This window comes from Rhea americana, unplaced genomic scaffold (assembly GCF_003343005.1).
Source record: "Rhea americana isolate MKP2758 unplaced genomic scaffold, rheAme1 scaffold_166, whole genome shotgun sequence".
NCBI lineage: Eukaryota > Metazoa > Chordata > Aves > Rheiformes > Rheidae > Rhea > Rhea americana.
Genome location: NW_028185772.1, coordinates 1,566,424 through 1,592,737, shown reverse-complemented (window position 1 = coordinate 1,592,737; position 26,314 = coordinate 1,566,424). Strand labels below are relative to the sequence as shown.

General features: G+C 35.9%; 1 protein-coding gene and 1 non-coding gene across 3 annotated transcripts in view; both read right to left on the bottom strand.

Moving 5' to 3' along the window:
- Window positions 1–25,373, bottom strand: part of AKT3 (AKT serine/threonine kinase 3) — a 146,555-nt gene extending 121,182 nt beyond the window's left edge. For both annotated transcript variants that reach the window (XM_085300603.1, XM_085300604.1), the window contains exon 1: window positions 25,222–25,373. In XM_085300603.1, coding sequence (XP_085156729.1) covers window positions 25,222–25,267 — 46 coding nt within the window. In that variant the 5' untranslated portion in view covers window positions 25,268–25,373. The remainder of the gene's footprint in view (window positions 1–25,221) is intronic.
- Window positions 21,682–21,758, bottom strand: TRNAI-GAU (transfer RNA isoleucine (anticodon GAU)). Its single transcript has one exon. It is a non-coding gene; the product is annotated as a tRNA-Ile (tRNA).
- Window positions 25,374–26,314: the final 941 nt, after the last annotated feature.

Sequence of the window (26,314 nt, the reverse complement as noted above, 5' to 3'; positions counted from 1 at the left end):
GGTGGACAAGTAACAACTCTATTCCTCTCCCCTACATCATTTAATGGCAGCTGATGTCACCTAAGCCTGACAAAGAAGCAGGCATCCCAGATACATTCCTACAAATTTTGTGAAAGCAGATACCTATATTAGAGAGAGAGAGAGGAGTCGGGGGGAGAGAGATGTGTAAGTGATTGGTAGGAGGAAAATCCACAAAAAGTCCATTACTAGACAACAGAAGATTGACACCAAAGAGTTCCATCCAGAATGCCTCAAATGCAGAAAAAAAGCTTTGAAATGGCAGAGCCGAGCGTGGACACAAATCATTAGGAAGCTCCAGCCGTTCAGCACTCATAGAATTACTTGTCCAATATCTTCTATAGGGCCATACTGAATCAACTCAACAGTTTAATAAACTTAGAGCCAATAATGCTTGGAGGGAAAATCTCTTCAATACTACCTGTCCCTTCTTCATGCTGTCCTTCAGCATAAACAAACTTCTAATTTTTAAAAGTGCATATCATATTTGTTGTGATTAGGGAAAAAAAAAAAAAGTCTTTCCACTCTTAAAAAAAATGAAAAAAAGACAGACAGACAGAAAAAAAGACCAGATGAAAATCATGTACCTATGCACACTTTTATGTGAATTATAAAATTGAGTTTATAGTATTTTCCTAATAACCAGCCTCCAAACACTTCAGTACTGACACAAAGGCTGGAAGGTTGCTCTCCTGTCCTGAACAGATAGATACTGATTCATGTATCCTTAGGAAGGTTCTGAAAAAGCAACTGAGATCTTACTCTGATAGAAATCATACTTACCTTCAAAACAACACCCTTACACAGGCATCTTTTATGTTTTTACAGCGCTTCGAAGGTAACACAGCAATACTTGTGTTACATTAAAAAAAAAAAAAAAAAAAAAGCCTTTTTTTTTTTTTAAACCAGAAAGATATGTTTTAGGAATAAACACAGGAACACAAATACACACACACACTTTAATTTTTGCTATCCTCCTGTTTCCCATTTCTGAGATCATATACCAAAAGAGGTATAGTAACTCCCACGGAAAACCGGTTCTTGTTCAGATTGCTCTAAGTGTGCAAACTAAAGCACGCAAACCGAAAATCACTATTTTTAAAGGTTTAAGTTGGTAGGCAAACCATGAGTTTTTAATGTTAACACAAAATTTTGTTCAGTATTCTCCAATTCCTTATACTCACATCACACGAAAAACATTTGTAAATATTATCTAGCTTTTTAGTGGCTTAAGACCTTTTTTACAGTAATAATTTAAATTAATAATTAAAACTAAAAACATTTTCTTATTTCTAATGAATGTATTTTAAAAATATCTTTTCTATTAATATATGGAATATATTTTTATACCACCCCATAGTCTTCACCTCTCATTCGATATTTTCTTTATCAGCTGCTTCACTATAAGTGCCAACCAAGCCAGCTTTCTTGCCCTCCCACAAGACCCATGTGCCAGTATGGATGTATTTGAAAGTAAAGTGTCAATCCATCATGAGAAATGTTTCTCACCTCACTGAGGAAACCAAGATCCTTGATCCCAAAAYCAGTAGAGATCATCTTTGTCTCTTTTACCCCTAGTCTGCTTAATCCTGAAGCCCAAGAAAACCTCCACAAGTTCCCATGCAGTTATCAGCAACCTATGAAGGAATTCCTCTCACTGGAACAAGAAGAAACAGAAACATGAATACCCATCCTGTCCAACATATACAAAGCATCTTATGCCGCTGTTTGTGTGGCTATTACCATTTTCCATAGAGGAGCAGGGAGTCCAACATTCTTCAAGTGTCTCCAAATACAGTGTTATAATTCCTAAGAAATACAGGACACTGAGAAGAGATAATGCTACTCTACTTGATGGCCAGGTAAATATGAATATTAGCAAGAACACAGAAGGAGCTTTTGCAAAAGACAATCCTGAGTTCACCCAAATACTGGGGCAAAACCCAACACTTCACCAAAAAGTTCCTGAAACTGCCCCAGTTAAACTCTCCAGATGTAGTTTCTTTTGTGGCAATCAGACTTTACTTGTTATTTCATATCCTAATCAAAACAAAACAGACAAAAATAATTTGCTTACTGAAGACGCTTTTTTTCTTACAAACTGCCTTTTTAATTCCCTTCCTCTCCCACTTTCTGCTCCGCGTGAATAGCTGATGACACCACAAAGCAGCTGTGCTGCGCTCAGCAGGGACACAAGCACAACTGTATTGCAGCCTTCCAGCRCTGACAGGCCACGTTTAAACCTAATTAACATGCCGAAGATAGCATTATGGATATTGCAAGTGATAAACGCTAACCCAAACATATAAGCTATCACAAACGCAATGGATAATTTTTTAATCTTTTTAATCTAAAAATATTCCAGTCTTCCTACATGTTGCAGAGAAAACAATCAATACCATTTGCAAAAATGCTTGCTTTTATCTTTTGCACCTGCATTCTTCTGCTGTAAAAGTATGCCTCACATCAAGAGTTTTACCACTAACTCTTGAAGTGGGTTGAATCAGAGTAACAGTATTTCTGGGGATCTGATCATCAATATATTGTATGATTCTTGTGTGGTTGTAAGTAAGAAATATAATGCCAYCTTCACATTTTTAAGAACATTTCAATGTTTTGTTTGCATTCCATAAATTTGCAATTATGCAGACAGCAGACTAAGAAAATACTTTTCTACTTTTAACATTAGAAAAAGATAACTTTATGTATATATACGTTCATTTTTGTAATAGCTATAGTTCATGTGATTTTTTGTGAATAATCTCTATAAGCATAATGCTATATTGTTTGAAAGCAGACCCTAAATCCTTATTTAGGCACCTCAACAGTTAGAGATAGTTCAAGGTTTAAACAACCGAGGYTCCGCCAAAGTTAATAAACCCAGCAGGGGAGCAACAGCTTTCGGAAAACAGGGATCCCTATACTTAGCAACATAAAATTCTGATATTTGTATTTTAACATCCTGGCCACCAGAAAGAGAGGGAATATAATGTGTAGTATTGAACAATGATTTTACTAAGTCRGATAGAATAACAACAGGAACATGGTAAAAACAACAGACAGTCCTCATCCCTCACACTTTTCTCAGGTAAAATCCTCCGATCAACCAGCAGCCACCAGCACAGATCACAGGCAGAGCTAAAGCAAAGCTCTACTCAGGTGCAGGGATCCCCATGGCTACTCTAACCACTGGGTGCACGAGCTATCAGCGAGATGCGTCTGTAAGAAGCTCCCACGTAGCCAGCACAACTCTAAGGGCAGATTCTACACTCATCTCCCAAGATACTAGAGAATAATTATGGGAAAAAAAAATTCTCTGCACAAGAACTATACTCAGTCCCAACATTTGTATCAAACCACCAGCGAGCTTTTGCATATGATAAAACACACGAAGATGGTATTTGCAAATTTAATTTGCCTTCCGATCTGTAATTTGTGCAGGGGTACTAATTCAGAAATATTTACATGCCTTATATTGCATTAAGCAAACATTACACAACATATGGGGAAGAATGACAAAATTCAATGCTCCCCATAGGTATGTCTTCTGAAGAAATCACACCTACCAAAAATGTGTTTTAAAAGTAGAAAATGCAAACTCTGCTGCTACAAACTTAAAATGAGTTAAATTAGGATTAATAACTGCTTGAATTGCTCCAATACCACCATCTTATACTGTATCAGTGGTGCTTTATGTACTGATGCACTTACCTACCACAGGGAAATTCTATAATGTAAAACTGCAAGAAAAGACTATCTGAGTGATCCTGAGGCCCGTTTTTCCCACCCAGAAACATTATTTACACAATATATAATCAAAACACGTATTAAAAAGAAAAAAGGATCCGTATCATCATGTAGATTTCAGAAGAGAAAACAATACCAGCTGTGCCACTGGACACTCCTATCCAATAAAAACAATTCAGATTTGAAGTAAGTATATGAAAAATTAAAAATACAGTTACTAAAGTTTGTAGCCCTGTTTCTTCAGCTCCTATGTTTCATACTTCTCAGAGGAGCCACTTAAGTTCAGAAGTGGGATTCAGAAAGCCAATTCATATTCCCAAAACATTTGACCCATTTGGAAAAGTAGCATTTGGAAGATTATGGAGTCCTTACGTGTCTGGCACCACACAGTACCCACCTGTGTCCACACGGTAAGAATAAAGTGGACAAACTTTTCAGGCTACTTGGAGCAACTGAAAATAAATTTTTAAGTATTTAAGAGTTCTAAGAACAAAAACAAAAAATGAATTGACTATTTTGCATGGAAATGGAAGAGGACTGACAAATGAAATAAAAATCACTGCTGGCTAGCTTTCTCAATTTAAAAAGGAAATTAAAAAAATCAAAAAAGGGAGAAATAATGATCAGCTGTTGGAAAAATGGCTTTAATGAGCACTTGTAGCATCACATTAAAACACCCAATTTGCCTAATAAGTAGGGAATGCGAGTCTAAAACTACAAAAGGAGTGTGAAATGCCATGCTACAACAAAAACTCTATCCTCAGAAGAGGATAGAGTGCACTGTGTTTAAGTAAAATTCTATATAGAAATTTACAATAACTTCCCAGGAAAAGAATACCAAATAATGCATCTTCAGCTAGCACTGAACTGCACTTCCAACCTCCAAATACTCCAAGCCCTCAAAAGTATGTGCTTACCRATATTTCAGGTCAAATTTCATCGTTTCTAGATGATGGAGATCTGGGAAAGGGAGAGAGGGGAAAAGCAGGGAGGAGAATGAGAGAGGACAAATCAAAACAAACATCTATCAGAAACAGTGTCTACTGTTAGCTRCGTATTCCTAGCTACTTGTATATTAGGTCAGCTGTGATTAGCAAAGTTAAACACACTGGCCTATCGAGGGGTTTTGGAGCTTTTTTTTTGTTATTGGATGGAAGGTTAAAAAGGAAAAGCAGTATTAGTGTGATGGGTCCTCCTTGCCGGGTGTGAGAACCAAAATATTTGCAAAGATATCCAAGAGCTGAAGCTCTGAACTGAAAAGCGAAAAAAAAAAATAAAATAACGGTTGCTTTATGGCCAAAAACTATTTCTTTCACAAAGTCTCTGCCTTAGGCTTTCATTTGCTTTGCAAATTCCTGCTAATGTAACTGCCTGTTAGAGAAACGCATAAATTCTGCAAGGAAACACCCTTCCTTTAATAGGGCAGAACCTAGAGGAATTCTCCTTCACTGAGGGATTCGTTCTAGGTTGCAAGAAGATTACCTCTTCTTCACTGGCCTCAGATACTATAGTCGGTCTGTCACTGACTGCTAAATAGAGCAAGGTGAACTACTGTGCTAAAGCAAATGATCATATGCAACTCTGCACTCTGAGGAATTAATCTTCCTTGAACTCTAGAATATGAGCTGTCTGACAGAGATATGTCACTGAGAAGACTGTCTAGAGGTTTTTTTTAAAAAAGGGGAGGGAAGGTGTATCTGTTAAACATTTGGGATACTTGCAGTACATTTATATCACAACTAACATTTAGGCACCTGGATGTAGTGAGTGCTTCCTATTTTATTTTGTTAGGAACAAGATTAGGAAGGAGGAAACACTTTGGAAATGTATTTCCAGTACAACCACATTTAAAAGCCATTTTTTTGAAAGGAACAGCCAAGGAGATCACAGCACCAGAAAAGCTCTCCTGGGTTATCAGTTACAAAGCTATCGCAGCATTGAATCATATAACCCTTTTTGCAAACAAACACAGAGAAAACAGAAGAGAAACTGTTACTTTTTCTTTAAAATTAGCACTTGTACAAAGTACAAACCTCTCAGACTGCAGTAAATGCACTGAAATGATATCCCACCTAGGCAACAGCCCCACTTCCCAAAATATTTTGTAAGCCTCACACAAAGTATGAATTGACTAAAAAAAAAGCCTGATGGTAAAGGTTACAAGCAAAGAATGTCTGATCAAAATGTCTTATCAAAAACAAGAGCTCTAGGGTGACACTGGTCAAAGATTTCACACAGCATTCCTCAGGGTATCTTCATCACCTCTGCTAATCCAGAATATCCAGAATGTTTACTTTACTGGGTGAAATCACTGAACTTTACATAAGTAAACAGAAGCTATTTTTTTATCCAAAATTAAAACAACACAAAAAATACTATTTTTAGCAAGCGTGGTCATCTACCTCTTTAGAAAAGACTAAAGATTACTCAAACATGCCAAACAGAAACAAAGGATAAAAAAAAATAATAATACTCTTTCCAACTCTCTTTATAATCCATTAAAACAAACAAACAGAAAGTCCTCAGCAAAAGGCTAGCAGCAAATCTAAACATTATAGGGTATGTTAATAAAAGATAAGATTACAATAAAACTACTGCAGTTGATGAAGTAATGGCTTAAAAAAAAAAGAAAAAGATCTATATCTAAATATCATTCATTCAATATCCTAGAACAACCAAAATATTCTGGATCACTGGAATACACTACTCATTAAAAGTCAATCTAACTGCAGAAATCATCTTGCCTCAGATATTTTTCAAACATTTTTAAATTACAGAAGGAAGAAAAATACTTCTGCTTTGCTTCTTATTTCTTTGAATCCCCATTTTTAGTGATCAGTCAGCTGAACACCACATACATGTTGGAGGGACCATGCATTTCAGGATAATGAAACAATGTAGTTATCTTTAGCATCTACAAGAATAAAACCAGCACAGAACAGATAAGTACATTTGTAAAACCAAAACACAAGATGATGACTTTGGAGTAAGGACGTTCTTAGTAAATCACCTACAGACCAATAAAGAACAAGAGAAATATTGCAAATTTATATATATATATATATATATGGTTACAAAATAATCAATCAAGTATGGAGATGGCCAGAGAGCCCAACAGTTTTCTAGGAAAGTAGTCCATATTTAGAACCTGCCTGTCTTTGAAAAGAACTAGGAAGAACAAACAATGCAGTGATGTTACAAAAGATACAAATATTATCATGTGATATATTTACAGAGATGTTATTTGTAAATTACAGGAAATAACTAAAACAAAGGAGAAATTCTTCCTCTCTAGCAAGCAAAGATAAAGCTCCAGATACAATTTTCAGCACTACTAAATTAAAAATAAAAAAAGACTAAATTGATAAAAGTCCAGAGAGAACAAAAAAACTAAAAAGTTTTCTGTTGCCTTGTTTGTAAGAAAATATGAAGTTGGAAATATAGTTAAAATAACTGGAAAGATTTAGTCTAGAACAGAGAATATGTTATCGAATAGGAAGGAAGCAGAATGTAGTACTGTTAAAATATGCAAGAGTCTTGTAAGGAGGACAGTGATTGTGTTTCACATCTACAGATGTCAGTGCAAAAATTGATCAGCAGGGAAATTTAGATTATATATTGTTAGAAAGTTGATCCAAATAAAGTTCGTTAGGTTCCAGAACAACTTAGTGTAGGAAGGTCACTGGAACTTTCGAGAACAGCATAGACAAACATCATGAAGGGACTTTTTAACTTATTTTTGACTCTGCACAGAAATGGTGCACAGACAACTAATGCTCAAAATCCCTTCCAACACTACATTTTTAAGTCAAATGTATCAACTAAACTAAGTTGTCAGTCTTGATGGAAACACAGACCAAGATTCTTCAAAGTTAACCAGTTTTTTTGGTAGATAATTTGCAACGTAAGGACAACTATACTTGCTCACCTAGTCTAGYGAAGTTAATGTGGAAGTCATACACTTTTCCAGTCTCTTATTAAGACTCACAGATCCCCACTGTATAGTGATATATTGACCCGCAACTCTCCATTTGTTTATCAACATTTTTATAGAAGTAAAACACTTTTTCATCAYCGTAACTACAACTCCAGTGAGAGTCAAGGGTCATTTTCAAACAACAGTATAAATTTTAAAATTATCTAGATTAAAAGAAAAGTATGTTGGAGAGGAATTTCTGTTTTCTTCTTAATCCGCCAGGAGCTACATTTCTTACTCCACTTCATTTTACTAGGAAAAACATGGCATATCTTTCATTCCACCCAGATCTTCAACCAGATTTGTTCCAAAAGGAACAGTCACATCTTCTCCAGCCTGGCAACAGAAACAGCTACGGGAAGCAGTGAAGTCTATCTGAATTMCAAATCTATCTGAACTAAATAAAAATAGGAAGATTACTTTATCCACATATCTCCTCTTACATTTCAACCCACTGCTCCAGCTCTCTAGCTTTGCAAGAAACTAGCTCTCTCCTATCTGATTGTTGCTGCCCAGCATTCATATTCACTTACTTAACAGGTAACAGTTCCTGGAAGCAGAGAGCAATTATATCTACACAAAAGAAAAGCTGAAGAAAACGCCAATCTCCCTTCACAGTCAACTCTCAAACAACATCTCAAACCAGCTACTAAAGGAATAAAGTTGAGTCAGGGACAAGGGCAAAATAAGGCAGGCCTGCTGACAGCATAAAAAAACAAGGGTGAAACATTCTGCTTTTATTACGGAACTGATTTAATCAAAAGTCTGGCATAAACTCAACAAAGCTGTACCCTAGAAACCCAAACACCCTCATTCATGCTAACCACATTTCTATACCAAAGAATCACTCATTCACACCATCGATCTAGCAACACCCTCCCCCCTCTGCTGCTAACTATTACTTTACATGTGTAACGATCTACCTTCACTCTTTGCTAAAAATCCATTCAGGGTCTCCCTTCATCCAGGCAGGTGAAGGGAGAGAGAGGCTACCGCATAAAGAGATGATACTGGTTAAGATTCGGTAGTGTATTGTTTTCAAAATACTGCAAGAAAAATGCACACAACAAACACACAATTTGCAAAAACAACCATGTCCTCAACAATCAGAATTCAGTGTTTTTCAAATGCAGATGTATACGTTTCCTTTTTATTCCTATTTTGCTTGATATAATCCATCTGAATTCTTAAAAATCTGTTTCTTTAAGGTGTGTTTTTGTTCTATTCTTGAAAAAGAATACGCCAATGTTTTTAATTATCATCCTATAATTGTTCTCCTCAAACAAACCTTGAACAAACAATACAAGGCTACTCCTGCCAACTCACTGACCACAGGTCAACGTATGTGGTAATCCTGTATTTTTAGCGTTTGAGTATTTTTCATTGTTATCTACTGTTTAGCAAAAATCTCCAACAATTAACATGGGACAAATGTATTTCAAAATGCTGCTAGTGTAAAAATACTTCCAGTGTACCACACAACGTCTTTTTACAACTTTTATTTTCAAAGACCTATCTTTTAAGTATGATTTCAGCAGTTCCTAAATTATTTTACTTCAAACTGAATACATGGGAATTCCAGTTACCAAGTACACAAAAAAGCAAACAGTCATAAAACTAAAGGGGAAAAACTTCACGGGTGTTTGGGGTTTATTTTTTTGTAAAACATAACCAAAGGCTGCTTTAAGTTTGGCAGAATGGATCATCTCTAATAGAGTTTTATCCACAGTTCTTAGCGGATTTAATCATACGACAAATCAGCAGCAGAATCTGTGACYCTGACAAAGTAGAAAATCTCTACCAAGTAGGTTCTAAAGCACAATCAACAGCTAGATGAACACCATCACCAATGAACAAGAGGAAGCATCCAAACTGAGCTCCATCAACCCTGAATGTTTAAAGCGCACAAATATATCTGTAAATATTTTTAAAAGAATTACTGAATGCCTACTTTAGGCAAAGTTAGTTCAGGTTGACATATTTCAATGAAATGTTTTATGTAAGTGGTAAATTAAGATAACAGTTTCGGGATCTTTCATTTCCTTAGAAGATTACTTAAATTCTCATAAGGTGTTTTCAGCACAAACATTTTCAACATTAGGCTAGTCCTAAGGCAAGTTAAAAGACAGTATAGTGAAGACAGCTTAGAGGTCAGAAACACAAACATTTTTGCAAAAAGACAAAGAATAGTTTTATTATACTGAAACACAGAACAGTAAGTGCTCTCAGAAAAAAATAATTCCATAATAACTAATTGTAGCTTACTTGGATAAAATGATTGCGGATTTCTATGCAAGTAATCCAGAATGCACTATTACAGATTAAGCCTATCAGTGGGAGCAAATTCGAAGCTTTATTTAGTTATAGAATTGTCTTTCTCTTTTCCTGTCTGAAGAAAATACATAAAATCATAAATATACATAAAATACATAAAATTCATATATTCACTAAATAAGTGAAAATATGTGACTGTTAAATACTGTACTTAATCTGTACACTTAAAATCCAGACTTTCAGTTTTTAATCATCCTTTACTACCTGCCATTTTAACAAAAAGCAACTCAGGATCTTCCCAGCCTATCAACAGTCCCTTACATTGAAAAAACAAACAAAAAAAAAGAACATGAAAACAAACCAAAACCCCTCTGCTGCTCTCATCTACTCAAGTCATTCTTTGCACAACCTGTCTGATGTCCCACAACTACTTTTTACCTTGGGCGTTGTTCAATGGAGAGACTCTTTCAGTTGTTGCTTTTTGCTTGTTCCTCCAGCTGCCCAGTGACATGCTTTCCATGACAGATGCTCTGGCTTCATTCTTAACATATGTTCCAGACGATAATTCCACCTTCTTTTCTGGATAACTTTAGAGCCCAGGGGTTTCTGAGCTGTCTGATGAATCTTGGCATCTGTTATAAATTCATTCYATTTAATGCATAGTATTTTTCTAAGACAATTGCTTTCAATGGCATTGAATGTCTGTACTTTTGTTGGATTACCAGCTTTCACATCCATATACTGACACGGAAAGAAATATCTGAGGTGMAGATTTCACCTGGGTCTTTAAAATGTGGATTTTCATGACTAAATATAGTATAGATGGTAAATGTTCACTGTTGCCTTGTCAATTTGCAACATTAGTTCCTTACTGATATCCCAAAATGACAGGCACCTTACTACCAAATTGCATAACTGAATTCTCTTCTTGTATTCCTTTACTTCCCAGCGTGGTATCTGACTTGAGAGTTTCCAGGGATTAATTACATTTGTTTAGATTTTTTTTTTCTTGTAATTACATGACAGCAGTGTAAACAATAAGAGAATGCTTTTTGTTTAACTTTGTCTTCCAAGAACTGAAGGACGTGTGGTGTCTCATACGTTTCTGCAATTACCACTTGTTTTTTCTTCAGTAATTTGACTATAATTTTTATTTGTTATGGAAACTTCTCATGCTCTTACATCTCATTTCTCCCGTGTAAGATTTCAGTACTTTTTCAGAAATGTTGTTCTCGCATAAAACTTTTTATTTTTCTTTTTCAGTGTATTACTGAATTTAGTGACAGGTACTTTGCTTCTATATCAAAGTTGCTCATACTCCTGGCCTACCCAGCACATCATTTAAATACATCTCCATTTTTGGAACTTTTTTCATTTAAATTCACCTTTTTCTGACCTCAACAGGTCCACCAGCTGCATAGAAACCTCAAAAATAGTAGCATTTACCACTTACCACCAAATCTTTCTCTGAAGACCACAGAACAATTGCGGCCAAAGGAAAGATAAAGCAAAACTAACTACGGACCTTTAAACTGAGAATAACTAGCTGCCAGCAGTATTAGCCAAAAGGAAAAAACCTGTAAAACATTCTAGTATCCCTCATCTCAACTACCTCTCACTTCAAGATGAATGAGGACTTAAGGAAAATTCTACCTTCAGCTGCTTTATTCAATTGTATCTTTCTGATTTTACTCTATAAGGCTGTGTGTACCCTAAGAGCATCTATACTTAAGGAGCTAATGCATTTTTAAACACCATTCTCTTCTTGTACACTACACTCTAAGCAGTATTTAATAATGTGTTCCGCAAGCACTGGTTAAATTATGATGTATCATATTACCTTGGTAGAGAGTGATTGTTGGAACTTACCTGTTTTGAGGAAACATTAAAACGTTAATGAATGGATTCATTTCTGGCTTTGTGTATTTAAAAAAAGCACACCCTAAACAAAGAAATACATACAGATTTCCACAGAACTCCAAAGAAAACAAGATATTTGAAGTATTTAAAATGTCACCCTTTTCATAAATCGTGATCCTAATCAGTAAAGAAAAATAAAACTTTCTTCTTCGTTACTGCTCAAAATACATCAACATCAACAGTTTACCAACTATGGCTGTTTTTTAGGAAACAATAAAGATTAGTATGCTAAAATTCTAATGTACTTTCACAATTTACTATGAAAATACAAATTCCTATTTTGAGGCAATTTACAAGTGACAGTGTCTGAACTGAATATACAGACTTGGGACTTTCTATTCAACACTTTTTTTTAAGGGCATATCAAACATACTACAGAAGACTGGATGCTTTGGATTATATCAATCCTCATGTAGCCTCTCAATAAAAAGAGCTCCAATATTTTACCAGCTCTTAAGTAGCAACTTCTTATCTTTTTTACAGGAAAAACTCATTACAAAAAATCAACACAAAGAATTCAAGTTAAAACAACTCCTCCATAAAAACATAAAATTATTAAAGTATGTTCATTAAAAAAACTCAAAATATACTTTAATATTAGCATTTTTAGAATACGATCTTGCTGAAGGGGGTTGAGTTTTTACTATCAGATTTTTGCTTGTCTACAGCAGAATATATAATCTTTTCTACCATTACACTCAACATTGGTGGCATTCCCTATTAACAACTAAACTAAACATTTGGGAAGCTGGCACAAATAAAAATACCTCACTTAGACTATGACTGCAACTGTTTCCCTAATTCACTCTTTGCAGATCAAATAGCAACAGCTATTGACACTGAAAAGGGTGCAGGTGAACTCACAGTGTCAGAAAGGATTCTTACAAAAGCTGGCCTTTTTTAAGGAAGGAGAGCTAGTGTTATGGCTGTGGTAAACAGGGAACTACAGGATTTTTGTGTGTCCGCAGAATATGGTATGTACTCACCGTGAGATTCATTCATTTGGTTTAGCATCTGCATAGTAGCCCAAGCTGCTGCACAAAACCAGAACTCCTTGTCTCCTCTGGAGAAAGGATTTTGGATCAAGTGAAGGAAAAGTTCATCAGCTCTATATAAGCCTCCTTGTGCCAACAGTAGTTCCAAATAAAACCCTATGCGGATGGTGTAAAATTAAGTGTGTAATATCCTGGCTGTAATGGAGAAACATCTAGAGGGATTTCAAATACAAATGTTTAAACCAAAACTAAAGTATTTATTGTGCAAGATCTATTCATAAACATCTTCAGCCTCCTCCACATTTCAGTAGATAACCAAACAAAACTAAAAGCAGGCCTGCAAAGAATAAATTTCTACCAAAATTACTCTTACAGAAATTATATCAAATATAGCAGAAACTCTTTGGAAAATACAAGATGCATAAAAATTAACATTATCTGAAGTTTCACAGATTGTACACCAACTCAGGATGTATATTCAAAGACCAGCTTGAGATATATACTCTGTATATGCTAAAGTCTGAGAGCCGTTAAGTATTGTTTAAATCGTATGTGCGAGTAATATCCAGAAGCTAACAACCATGTAGTCACTAGCTTCAGAAGGATACTTGTCTAACATAAGCTTTGGGTGTCATTTTGTTAAAATACTGTTTTATAAAGCTCTCACACATAAAACCCAAGAAGATTACAAAGCTGCAATTGCATACAAGACCACTTACATCACTTAAATTAAGGAAGCATTTGATGTTTCATACATTAGTCAAGTCCTACTCTGTTAAAATTACTGTTTGCTTACAAATTATAAACCCATGTGAATAGCAGGTAGCTAACCTCTTTGTGAATTTTTTAATTAAATCAAATTTAGGTCCACCACATACCATAAATCGATGGCCCTGTTCTAAACATGAATTGCAAACAAAACCATCTTGAAATACAAATCAGTTCGGTGGCAATCTGGCTGTTGTTACAAACCAAGTTTTAGGTGCAGCTCTGTAACCAATTTCATTTTGCAGAGGCGCAAGCTGCCACTCAAAGGGAGCTGTCCTGCCATCCTCACCACCAGCTGCTCATTCCCACTACCTCAACTGTGCCAGCGCTACTGTTCGTGCAASTACCTGGTACATCAGGTCAGGGAAATGATCCTTCAGAAAGCTATTTAGGAACATAAAAACAGATTAATTTTCAGGCAGATCAATTCCCTGGTGTGGTTCAGCATGTGACCATTATGAGCCAACACAGCAGAGCAAGAGGACATGACGCTTCCCCCATTACAGCAGCAGCTCCCACTTAATACAGGTTTCAAGTAAACATGGAACTGCGTCCCTCCTCGGCAAGCTCACAAGCTCCTGATTAAAGCACAGTAGTTGCTGCTGTTTCTCAAGATAAGAATAACCTTGCCCAGAAAAATGTCCAATGTATTAGTCAGCATACATAAACTGGCATGATTTTATAAAAGCAAACATAGTTCAAAACAAAGTGACTGAATACTAGCTTTAAAATATTCAATGGTGTACGAAAATATAGTGGTTTCTGTACCAAGCTTATGTTCTTTGCTAAGATTCTAAGCACATCTCAATACCAAACTATTACTATAATTCTTTCTGCAAAACATTACGCAATTACAGAAACATTTTATAGGAGTCAGAYGGGACTGATGGGTTTCCTCAGGAATCTGAGGATCTTTAGGATGAACCTGTCAYTCCTTACAAAACTCAGGTAAGCAAGGTGGGGTGAAGCCTGATGGGAAAGAACAGTCCTTCCTTCACAATTGCAAAGATTACTTTCTTCGCTAGCAGCCAGCAGGCATGTAAGGGTAAGGGACTACACGCACTAAAGCAGCACATCTGCACAGGCCTTCCCTCTATTTTTCATATTATTTTGAAGCCTTCCTGTTAAGCACCTCTRATGTGCAATGCCAGAGAAAATGCAGTATCTTTTACTATGTYGAAGAAAGCAAGGACAATCCAACTGYGCTCAACATTCTCCAAATGAAGTAACGTAGCCCAGTGCTCTAGCCAGCCACCTGGCAAACATAGTTCAAAACCAAGTGACTGAATACTGGCTTTAAAGTATTCAATGGTGTATGAAAATACAGTGGTTTATAAATATTTTCACATGTGCAAAAGTTATACCATTAATATATCTGCACGGTTTCATCAGGTCGAAAGAGTGTAAAAATAAGTAAAGATGTCATTATGCTCCTACGGAAGGAATATTCTTCCAGTGATTTACTGCTCATGTATTTCTTCAGTTTTCTCCAGAACTGAAAGCAAGGCAAAAAAAAAAAAAAATAATAACCTTAAGAACTGATGAAAACACATTGTTTCTTTGTATTTTATTACAAGCTCCCCCCTTTGTATAACCCTAATAGTTTTCATCTCTCCTTCCGCAACATACCAGGAAGATGAACAAAATCCACTGTTTCTCCATCAGGCTGAACTTAGATTACTATTCAAGTAATAGTATTGCTTACTATTGCAGTATTACTATTAGGCTCATTCTATTTAAATAGTTACATTTAAAACAGTGAAAACTGCACAATTAAGCACTCAAAAGTTTCACGTGTAATAACAAATGCACTTTAGGATGCCCATGATGTGAAGTAGCAATATTATTTCCGTTTTACTTCAGGAGAACTGCAACGTGGACAAGTTAAGGTAAAAAAAAAAAAAAAAAAAAAAAAAACACCTACTGCCAAGCTCAAGATACTCTTGGTCCTATTCTTTATAGGTTTTACCATATTACAGCACTTTCTTCACTACAACCATAGGTGTCTCTGAGTTTATCACAATCAAGAATACACAGTATCTACTTTATGCAAGTGCTGCATCTTCCTCTAGTTGGTGCTTCTGATTATCTAGGCCTGTTAGTAGCTATCTATGAAAACTCAGGTTTTAGTAACTTTCTTAACATGACAATGTCTGTAAGAGACAACTAGCAAGAATCTATTTCCAATAAAAGTTTTACACTTAACTGATCAAATGTGAACAACTGAGGATTCTGTAATTTGGAATTTTAATGTAAAAAATGTTAACAACTACTAGTAAAACYGCGAACTTTCTAATTTTACACTGTTAATATGCTACCATATTGTTATTATATGTTTTTGTGGAGACTACTCCCAGAAGTCCTTACAAGGCAGCCAACGTTTTGCCAGTGAACCTTTCAATCTGCGCTGAGAAAGGGCAAGTGTTTTCTTATCAGTGTGCTGGCATCTGCTCCTTTACACACTGCTTTCCTCTTTTCCTATCAGTTTTAAGAAAGCACTGCGTAAGAAATCAAAGTAATAATTCAGATTTTAAGGATAAGAAGGCAGTCCCAACCAATCAATTACAAAGAAAAGTACTTAGAAAGATTTATAAAAAGCAAGCTAACACTGTCCTGATTTACAATGGGAATAATCAAAAACAGACGCTAGCTGGAGTATAGTTAGATATAGTACTGAAGAGGACTGGAAAAAATAAGACTGAAGGTAAATCTACATTATCATTCATTTAGATAAGGAGTATACTTTTTGAAGTAAATTGCCCGCTTATCAACTATGACAASCTTTGGTTGACATTGCAACTACACCTACTAAAATCCAACTGCTCAGAGGCAGTCCATCCACAGCAACAGACAACAGTGCACCCAAAGCAAAGCTCCAGAAACATGCATAGTACGGATACCAAAACCTCAGCACCAGCTCCTCCACTACGYAGATTTGCTCCTATTGTGCTACATTACATGCTAGTGGAGATGTATCCTGAAACTCAAGAAATTCTCCCAGCACAGGTCAAATAATGTTGGTGCTACCGAAATTGAGCAATATTGTTTTGCCTGCAATTTAGGAAAGATCAGCCTGCTATCAGGAAGTTAGAGGTTGAATAGATCTCAGACACTACCATCAGACATCCCTCTGTATTTGGTAGGGAAAAAACTCCCATTTTGTCAATAAATTATACAGACATTCATGAAGTAACACACACTCAAAAATTTCTCCGAGAAAACAGAAGGCAACCAAGAGAGCACCTGGTTGAGAGAACACAAAGCCTTGTTCCGTTGTCCTCCACCTTCTATTCAATCTCTAAATCACTAGCCTGATCTCTTCCCCAAAGYTTTTTTGTTTTGGGGKKTTTTTTTTTGCCATCTCACTTTGCAGTCTCAGTTGTCCCTTTGACATTCATTCCCTAAACTTTTGGCTTCTCACTCCAGTCCTAGAACTCTTTCAGGAYCTAGTTTCAAGTCACAGGTATTGACCTTAATAGTATTTTTGACACTTACAGCAGAGGTAGTAAATAAGAACGGCGTCCTACTGAGGCACAAGCTGACTGGCCTAGCTGAGACGAGAAGAAAGGATGCATGGACTGCCTTTGAAATAAAAGAAGGCAAAAAGATGCAGGAGATGCTAATTTGTTGGACTGGCAGTAGGCACATTGAGGGAAGAGAATTTTTTTTTAAATGAGTAATCAAAATTACTGGTGTTGCAAGCAAGTTGTTGTTACAGTAATGAGATCATCAGTGTGAAAGTGGTTAAAACATAAAAGGTTCCACGTTTAACCAACAGATTAAGGTACAGCAAATGTATTAAATAGTGTAACTATGTAAGCTTTAAATAAAATTATAAATTTATACTATAAGAGAAAGTATGTTTTTGGAGAACAGTTCCTGAAAGTCTTCCCCATACTTCCTCATGCTTCTCCAGCATACTTATCCGCTAGTCACATAGTACTGACGCCCCCCAAAAGTTTTGGGTATGAAAAGAACAATGAATTGTTAACATCTTGCTTCTCCAGTCCTTGTAATAGAGAACATCTTTGCTTCTTTTAAAAATATTAGCCCCATGGGTAACAGACTCGTATGAATAAGAGCACTAGAGAAAACATTCACAGCATGAACAATAAGGCAGTGTTCATTACACACCAACTGGAAAAGATCTACAAGAAAATGCAACACCAATGTATCCAGACCACTCCAAAAATATTACCTAGATGTTCTTCTGTGGAAAAAGCAATCTGTTACAGTCAGAAATAGTAAAGAGTACTTTTCTACCATAAATGTCAGGATATGGGAAAAGCCAAATGATTTCTCCTTTTTACTCTTCCACCACCTCAAACACTAAGGTGATAAGCACCAGAAATATGCCTTTATATGGCTATTACAAGTCATTGAAAGGACAGCAACAACAGGGATTCTGTTTAGGTGTTGAATCTGTTCAATTTGCTTTTCCAAAAACCTACATACCTGAAAGTCAACAGCACTAAGGTCAAATATGTTGATATTCCCATTAATGTTCTATGCTAGTAACACTCTATTAACACAAATACAAGATTAACACTTTTCTCCCTTCAAATATATCATGACATCTTCTAATGTATTATTAGCAGAAACTAACGTATTTAATCAAAGAACATGCAAAGAATTTTATCCATTACTCTCTACAGTACAGTTCCTTCTAGAAAAGAGCATCATTTTTGCCAAGCGGAATCACAACTGTACAATCATTTTAGAACTGAAAAGAGGTCATATTATAGATAAATTGAAACAAAACAAATTTTTTAAAGAACAGGAATTAACCATACAGAAATTTCCTAAACTGGTATTCAGCAAGGATATTGCACAGGAAAATCCCAATACTGAATCTCTTGTGTCTCAGGCTTCAATTGCTATGGAAAATTGCCTTTACCTGTAGAAACTGATAATAATTCAATGTTGACAGTTGCAAAAACAATGTTTGCAACTTTACTGCCTAACAAGTATCTAGAATAAAAGCTTGTTTAGCAAAGTGAACGTCCCACACTCATCCTAGGTACATCAAGTTAAGATTTTCAGGTGGTTCTGACCTCCCTTCAGACGCCGGTAAATTGAAAAAAGGAGAGCTTGGTGCTCAACCACAAAGCAAATGAGAGAGGGAAACAGGACACGGACGGCCCCTCTCGTGCCACAGCGGGGCAGGTGCGGGGAAACAACTTCCATACACACAACTCTCTGCTCAGAGCGGATGGGGACACCACATAACTGTGGCTTTGTCTGCCCCAAGCAGCTTTACAGATTTACCTAAATCCAATTCTGAACCAAGTGTAGAATGGTGTACACAGAATTGTGTAGAAATCTCTAACTATCTGACAAAATAAAAACTTTTATATAAATACATACAGATAGATAGATACAGATGTAAAAATGTTTGTGTGAAAGACCTCTGTGTGCTTGCTCCTCCTCATGGCTACCTCTCTTACATTCATACACTAAATTTATGAAACTTTACAGTGATTTGTATCTTCTAATACTAGATAAAATTAGAATAAAGTATGAAATGCTCTTTTTTAAGTCAATGAAGACTTTCTTAAACCACTATTTGCTAAGACAATTAGAAAAAACAGTTTAAAATTCTTCTACTTCATGTAGCAGATGTTCAAGATAGTCTATTTAAATTTGTCTTTGTTAGAGGTGTGCTAAACTACTCAAATAATTCAGACAATCTGCAAACAAGATTTCTGACAGGTTGTGAACAACAGTCAATTAGTATCATAACTTCTGAAATTAATTTTTCAATCAAGGCATTCCCTCCTCCCCTCCCCAAAAAAACAAACAAAAAAACCCCATACTGCATAAACTCAACATCCGGTCTGTATTTCCAACATTTACATCTCTTTGATGTTYGTTCATTGATTCAACTGCAAAACCCAATGTCCATTAAATTGAACCACTGAACTCCTTTTCAGGATTTTTATTTTTTTGTAAGACATGTCACCTTAAAACCGTAAACTATTTGCACTATAAATAACAGTTCTATTCCTACTTGGAACAATTAATTTATTCTAGTACACAGTTCAACTACTTATTTTTATTGGTAGGAGATACAAGAGTACAAACTACTTTCCACACACAGTTATTTCTTAATGTTCCTACTTAAGGTTAACACTCTTCATCTCATCACAATAAATGAAACATATCTTATCCCATGAAGTCTATGAGTTTAGAAACACTAACACTACCTCGGATTATTAAGCTAACTCAACTATGAGTACTAAGAAGCTAGGAAAGGGTGTATTTTTCAAAAATGGGGAAGGAAGCAAAAGGAAGCAAGCAAGCAAGCAAAYGGAAGGAAGCAAGCAAGCAAACGGAAGGAAGMAAGCAAAAGGTCACCCAACCTGAGCAAATCATATATATAATGTATATATATCCAAAATATAACAATAAAAGCATGTAAAGATTGTCACGTCAAACAGCCTGGAATGAAAGAAATTAATTTAGTGTGCTCCTTGATAGATAATGCTCAAATTTATGAAATCAAAACCATTTTGACTTGGTGATACTGGACAGAGTGCAAATTGTTTCAAACTAAATCCATACTCTTTCAAAGCTCATTTACAAAACCTTCAGTAGCACAGATAGGATTGGAGAAAAAATGAAAACTCAAGATAAATCATTCYGGAGTACGAATCTAGAGAGCAAAAGAGAAAATTTAACACATTTGAATGCAACAGCCCAACAGAAGTCTGGTAACTGAAGTATAACAACAGAAGCACTGACTTAAACCAAAAACATTTTGTTCCATCTTTAAAATAATGATTGAACCATCTTGTTATGCAATATGCATTAGGTATATTCTCCCCAAATGAAAAACTCTTACTCTTTTGAAAAAAAAAAAAAAAAATGTTAGCTGACATGTGAAATTTAAAACTGGGTCCTTTAAAAAAGTTATCATCTGTGTCAATTTTCATTTGTCCCAAATGATCTTTTAGTAACATGGTAACAAAGACTCTTAAAACTTTTCATGTGTTTAAACTAATTGGAATCTTGTGCACAGGTTATATATAAAGAAATTAGGTTGCAATTAAGCATAGTTATTAATGATTGTTAAATCTAATTGTTGCGACTATTATAGACCATAGACGAGGTCAACTCTACAACTCAGGAACCTTTAAAGAAAAAGAATCACCTGAATTGGATAGATTAAAAACATCTTTAGCAATGATAYATGTATTCACAGTAACCATGCCCATCCATTTAAAAAATAGTTATTTCCAAACTGGTAACATGTTCAATTTCTATTCATTTCAAAATACTAAATTTTGTAAAGTTTAAGATGACTTTGTAGAACACTGTGCTTTAAGCAAACTCGAAGTTCAAAGGTAATTTCAGCAATTACTCTAAAGTCCTTACACTAACTGTAAACATGTTAAATATATGTTTTCTCTTGTGTGTTAGCAGCAAGGTTTGGATCAGTTCATTTCAGATTTTTAGTCAAGACCACTTCTCTTTCATCTATATTCATTAGAATGACAGAAAGCAGATATCACCTAAAAAGGAAACTCCTACCGGAAGACAACACATCTCTTTTCTAATCTGGCTACAAGAATAACTGGAAAACAGAAAGAAGAAAGGAAAATGATTATCCTCCCTGAAGAATAACACTGGGCCATTAAATTACAAGAAAATCTTTCAAGCAGTGCTGGACAGGGGGCCCCAAAATACTTGGTTCTTTTCTCTAGATCTGAGACACTATGTCACATAAAACCACACAACCATCTGTACAAAATACATTTCCACTACTCTCTTGACTGAGTAGAGTTCACTTTAGGAGGCTGTTCAGCTTTATATTAAAGAAGTCATTTGTGTCCTACAGTACTTGGCCCTGTGCCTTGGACAAGTTATGATGTCTCATAGCATGCATCTACATTAGTACACTAGTTCAGATCATAGAATAGAATCATAGAATTGGTAAGGTTGGAAGGGACCTCTGGAGGTCTAGCCCAACCCTCAAGCAAGTGGCCCATAGGGGGATCGAACCCATGACCTTGGCATTATCAGCACCATGCTCTAACCAACTGAGCTAAACCTGAACCCCAAATACAGAGAGCACTTCTGCAACAAGTCTTCCTATCACCCTACTTACTGCACTTCAGTTTGCTTCATGAAACCCTCTCAGAACGCACACACTTAGTTTTTTTTAAATGAAACTAAACCACAGGATGCACTCCAGGGGCTCTACATGTAGCTAATGGGCTACATGAACAGATGTGAGCAAGTCCTACATAACACCCACCTCACCTTAGAAACGCAGACAGTGTAGATATCAGGTCTTCAGCACCAATTGTTTTGTTCCTTCCCTTTGCTCCTGCTGGACCACACCACTTGCTCAGGTAAACCCAGCCACTGTGTTTCAGGGTCTCCTTTCTCCTATAAGATGGGACCTGACCGCTCCTGAGCTTCTCAGGCTTCACTTCCTCTTGGGTTTCACTTCTTATATCATGCAAATACAATAACTTACTTTTCCTGGATATCACCTATTCTTATTAAATTGAAACAACTCATAAAGACTACTCAGCCCCCATGGTATGATCATCCTTAAGTAAACTTAATTCTGGCACTTCTTAACTTTGAGTGCTGTGTGTTTTTAGAAGTGTAACATTTCAATACAAGTGCAACATGTGGAATTTCTTAAGGTTAGTCAATTAAACATACACAGAAAAATAGAACACTGAAGCCAATCATGTACAATCACATCAACTCTTCCAGTGCTCAATTGCAGGATTAAAAATTTATAGACATATTGTCCTCAGCCCCTCTACTATTGACATGGATACAGTACTAGATGATAGAGCAACTGTTTTCTCAGAGCATTTCACAGCCGTTAGGAATTCCAGCAGTCTGCCCTACATGTCCCTCTCCCCCCCCGCCCCGGCCTTCCTTTATTTGAATCTCAGCTCAGACAGGGACATCAGTTCAGCTTTTAGTCCACCCATCTCATCCATATGTTCCATTCATTTAACTCCCCTTTATAATCTCCTACACTGTTAACTAAGTTCTTCAACACAGCTCTTCATCTCAGCATTTCTTCCTCATTCTGCTTGACTGGGCACTAAATCTCAGAGAGATATCTGTTCTCTGTTCCTTGTAACCTTCCTGACTGCTGAAGCGAACAATTTAAAAAGGTCCTAGGCTATGTCCACATGACCAAGTAATTTCACATAACACAAGTAGATAGTCAAAAGAAGAAGCAGGTGATGAAGCCTTTTTTACCTTTACTTTTACATCACGTGCAGTTTAGGAGTTTTATTTCAGAATAAAATCAGTCTGGTCCTTCAGACTGAACATGCATGTGGTTCACGGCTGTCCAAAGCACCAATTTTTGGCTTGTACCTTTATGTCTCAGATGGGAGCTGGAATTCAATTTCGTGTACRCCTGGAGAGGAGCTACCAGTTCAGTTTCCTACAAAACGAACTTGGTCCGTACATGCAAAAAACTACTCCATGAACTGAAATAATGAGTGTCAAGTGGAGTTGATCGCAGAATCTGCTTTAAAACCATATTAGCATTGCAGTTTACTCAAGCCTCGTATGCTTCTTAGTATAGAAAGAACATTTAGCTGCCAAAATCAGAAGCATATACCAAGCACATACAAATTCCAACTTTCAGAATTTAGATTACATTTAGATACTTTTCCTGGCAACAATAATACATGTATATATGTGTGTGCGCGTGCATATGCATACAAATAAAATATGTAATACATTAAAAGGTATAAATATAAGTATATATACATCTAGATATGCTTAACAACTCTGACTCTCTTGCTCCAAAGCCTGATCAAGGTAAAAACTGTAATTAAATGAAATGTGTAAGTGTTTGATATCTGAAAACACTATTGCTCTGTTTTCACTCTTCTGTTTTCAGAAACAAATAAACAAAATGAACACTTCAATTCATGAATAACCAGAATAAGCTAGATACAGAAAATTCTAAGGAAAAGATTAGATCTAATTAAAAAACCCTCACCAAAACATACAYAGTTACCTATAGAAAGAAGGGAAAAAAATAATCAAAACAAATAAAGAAAACGCGGTTTAGAGCTAATTAAAATGAGGAAAAATGCATGTCATGGAATGTCTTTACTTAGGAAATAATTACTAACATAATTGACATCAAAATGTCAACTTAGTAGGCCTTTCTTTAATTAATAGATAATAAAACAACAGCGAGGAAAACCTTTATTTCACGTTTCAGACTTTCAAATATTTAGTAAGACATTTTGTTTTACTGTACAAAACTACAGACCTTTTCTGGACCCAAGTGATTAATACATGCATATCGAACGGTCACAGAGTTGATACCAGGGCTCAGGTGAGAATGAACAAAATTATGTGAAAGAATTGCTGTCATGTAAGAGAGAACTGATCACTTTTTCACACGTTTGAAATAGATTATGTGAAACAATCAAAAGAGGAAATCAGATAACCAAACTGAGCGGGTAAGATGGAAAGGAAAAATAATTTATAATTTTAAATAGTTCATGTCAATCAAAATTTGACTTTATATATATACAAATTCCGAGACAGGAGAAGCAGGCCTTAAGCTTCATGTAGATCAGCATGTTTTCATCTGCAATATGCATAATGCATCCTGAAATRTAGTTTATGGAGGAATAACAGAATAATAAAACTTTTTTTCTAATTCTCCTGGCTTTTTTGACATTTAATGTCAGTCTACAGTGACAAGCTGATAAGGACCTTTGTCTTTGTACACTGCTATTGAAATAAGCAGATTTCTCAGCAAATTAAAGGGTAATTTAGGTCACAGTATTCCAGACTAAAACTCTGGGGGCTAGAATCACAGAAGCTCATGGTATAAATCACCTTTTAATCCAGATCACCTTCTCTCTGCCAGAAGRGATGATGTTCTTTTGGAAACAAACATGTACATAACCACAACTCAAAGGAGAATAGCATGAAGCTTRGAAGACTTCATCCAAAGTCCATTACATGATACAAACACCAGACACTTCTAGAGCTTTCCCATTCATCAAAGCCTAACATACAGCAACTTTCCCAAATTTACAAATCACATGATGACAGATTATAAAATGATATTTCATGAATTTACAGGAATTTAAATGTAACAGAAAATTGTGCTTTAGATTGGGCTATAATTAGGAACATATTTTTTACTCATATGGCTTCCAAGTCTGAAAAGTAATTAGGTACATGCTGAACCTTATGAAAGTAGTATGCTGACTTTATGGGGACTACTTGCATAAGTAATATAAGCTTAGCCTACTCAGTCTGATACATGGGTGACAGCAGCTGCAACAGCAAGGTTAACTGGAAATTACCAAGTCCAGTTTCCTATTTACTGTCAGTTACCCCTATAAATATKGGCAGCGCTGAAGGTTAAGTATTAACAAGGTCAGATTAATTTGCTGTGAATGAGAAAATACATCAAAAATGCTCATATGAGTGACTGTGTAACAGTACAGTGCACAGAGYGCTATACATTACAAGAACTTGCCATTAACATCTAGAACTTACCCCTCTTCTGAACCCAGCCCTCCTTCACAATGGTAACATCGCTCATGATGGCTCCACTCTGAACCTCCTCCTCGAAAGAGTATTTCTTTGAGTTATCAGCTTGTCTGTTTGGCTTCTCTTCTGCAGCTATTCCCAGTTTCTACTGATGAGTCAGCCTGGAAGGAAATATTAGAGAAAGAATTTAAGTCTTCTCTATTTTTCTCATTTGACAGCCAACAACAACGTCTTTGTTGATGTCTTCTATTGACTGAGCTCATATTAAAAATCTGCCCCCCTCTTTTGTCTGTAATTAACTGTGTAACAGAATCATGTCTCTAGTCTTATAGTGTGTTTTCCACGAACATCCTACTACTTAATAGAAGCAGAATCTATTAAATAAGACATCTGGCACTTACACAAGCTGTACACAGTAGAATTCTCTTGCATTAATGCACAGGATGCCTTTAACTGAGAGGATGCCAGTTCCGGCTGGCAGGTCTAACTCGCAACTTACAATACCTTTAATCATCTCCACATTTGTCAGAAACCACATAATGGGTAAATGGTTCTATTTTTAAGACTTCATTGATCATATCAAGMGTGCAAGAAAACAGAAGGAAAGGTTCTTTAAGGAACTTGAAACCAAAGCCTTAAGTATTATGAATATAGTTATCTTCATAACCACAGAATTTGTATTAACCAATTTATCAGCCACATAATTTAAAAAATGCTTGAATTAAAAAAGAAAATAGTAAAGGCTACAGAAACAAAATATTCTTCCTATTTCCACTGTAGTTTCATTATAAACAATATAAACTCTTAAGTAACTTAAAATAACAGCAAATCTACAAGTACATTARCAGAAAAACAGCTTCTTAGGAGTACAGATTAACCAAAAAAGCCAATGTTTAGTTTATGAAAAGATGTGTATTCTCTCAAGGCTTTAAGCCAGGCAGCAACAAGAGTGCTCCTTTCCCTACAAAGTTGAGTTTGCAGGGGACAAAAGGGAGAGAGCCCTAGAACTGGACATGCCACTCTCAGAAGCCACAGCTCTGTCTTCTAACCACCTCACTCTCAGACTAGGTAACAGCTGGGAAGAAGAAATAATAGTGCT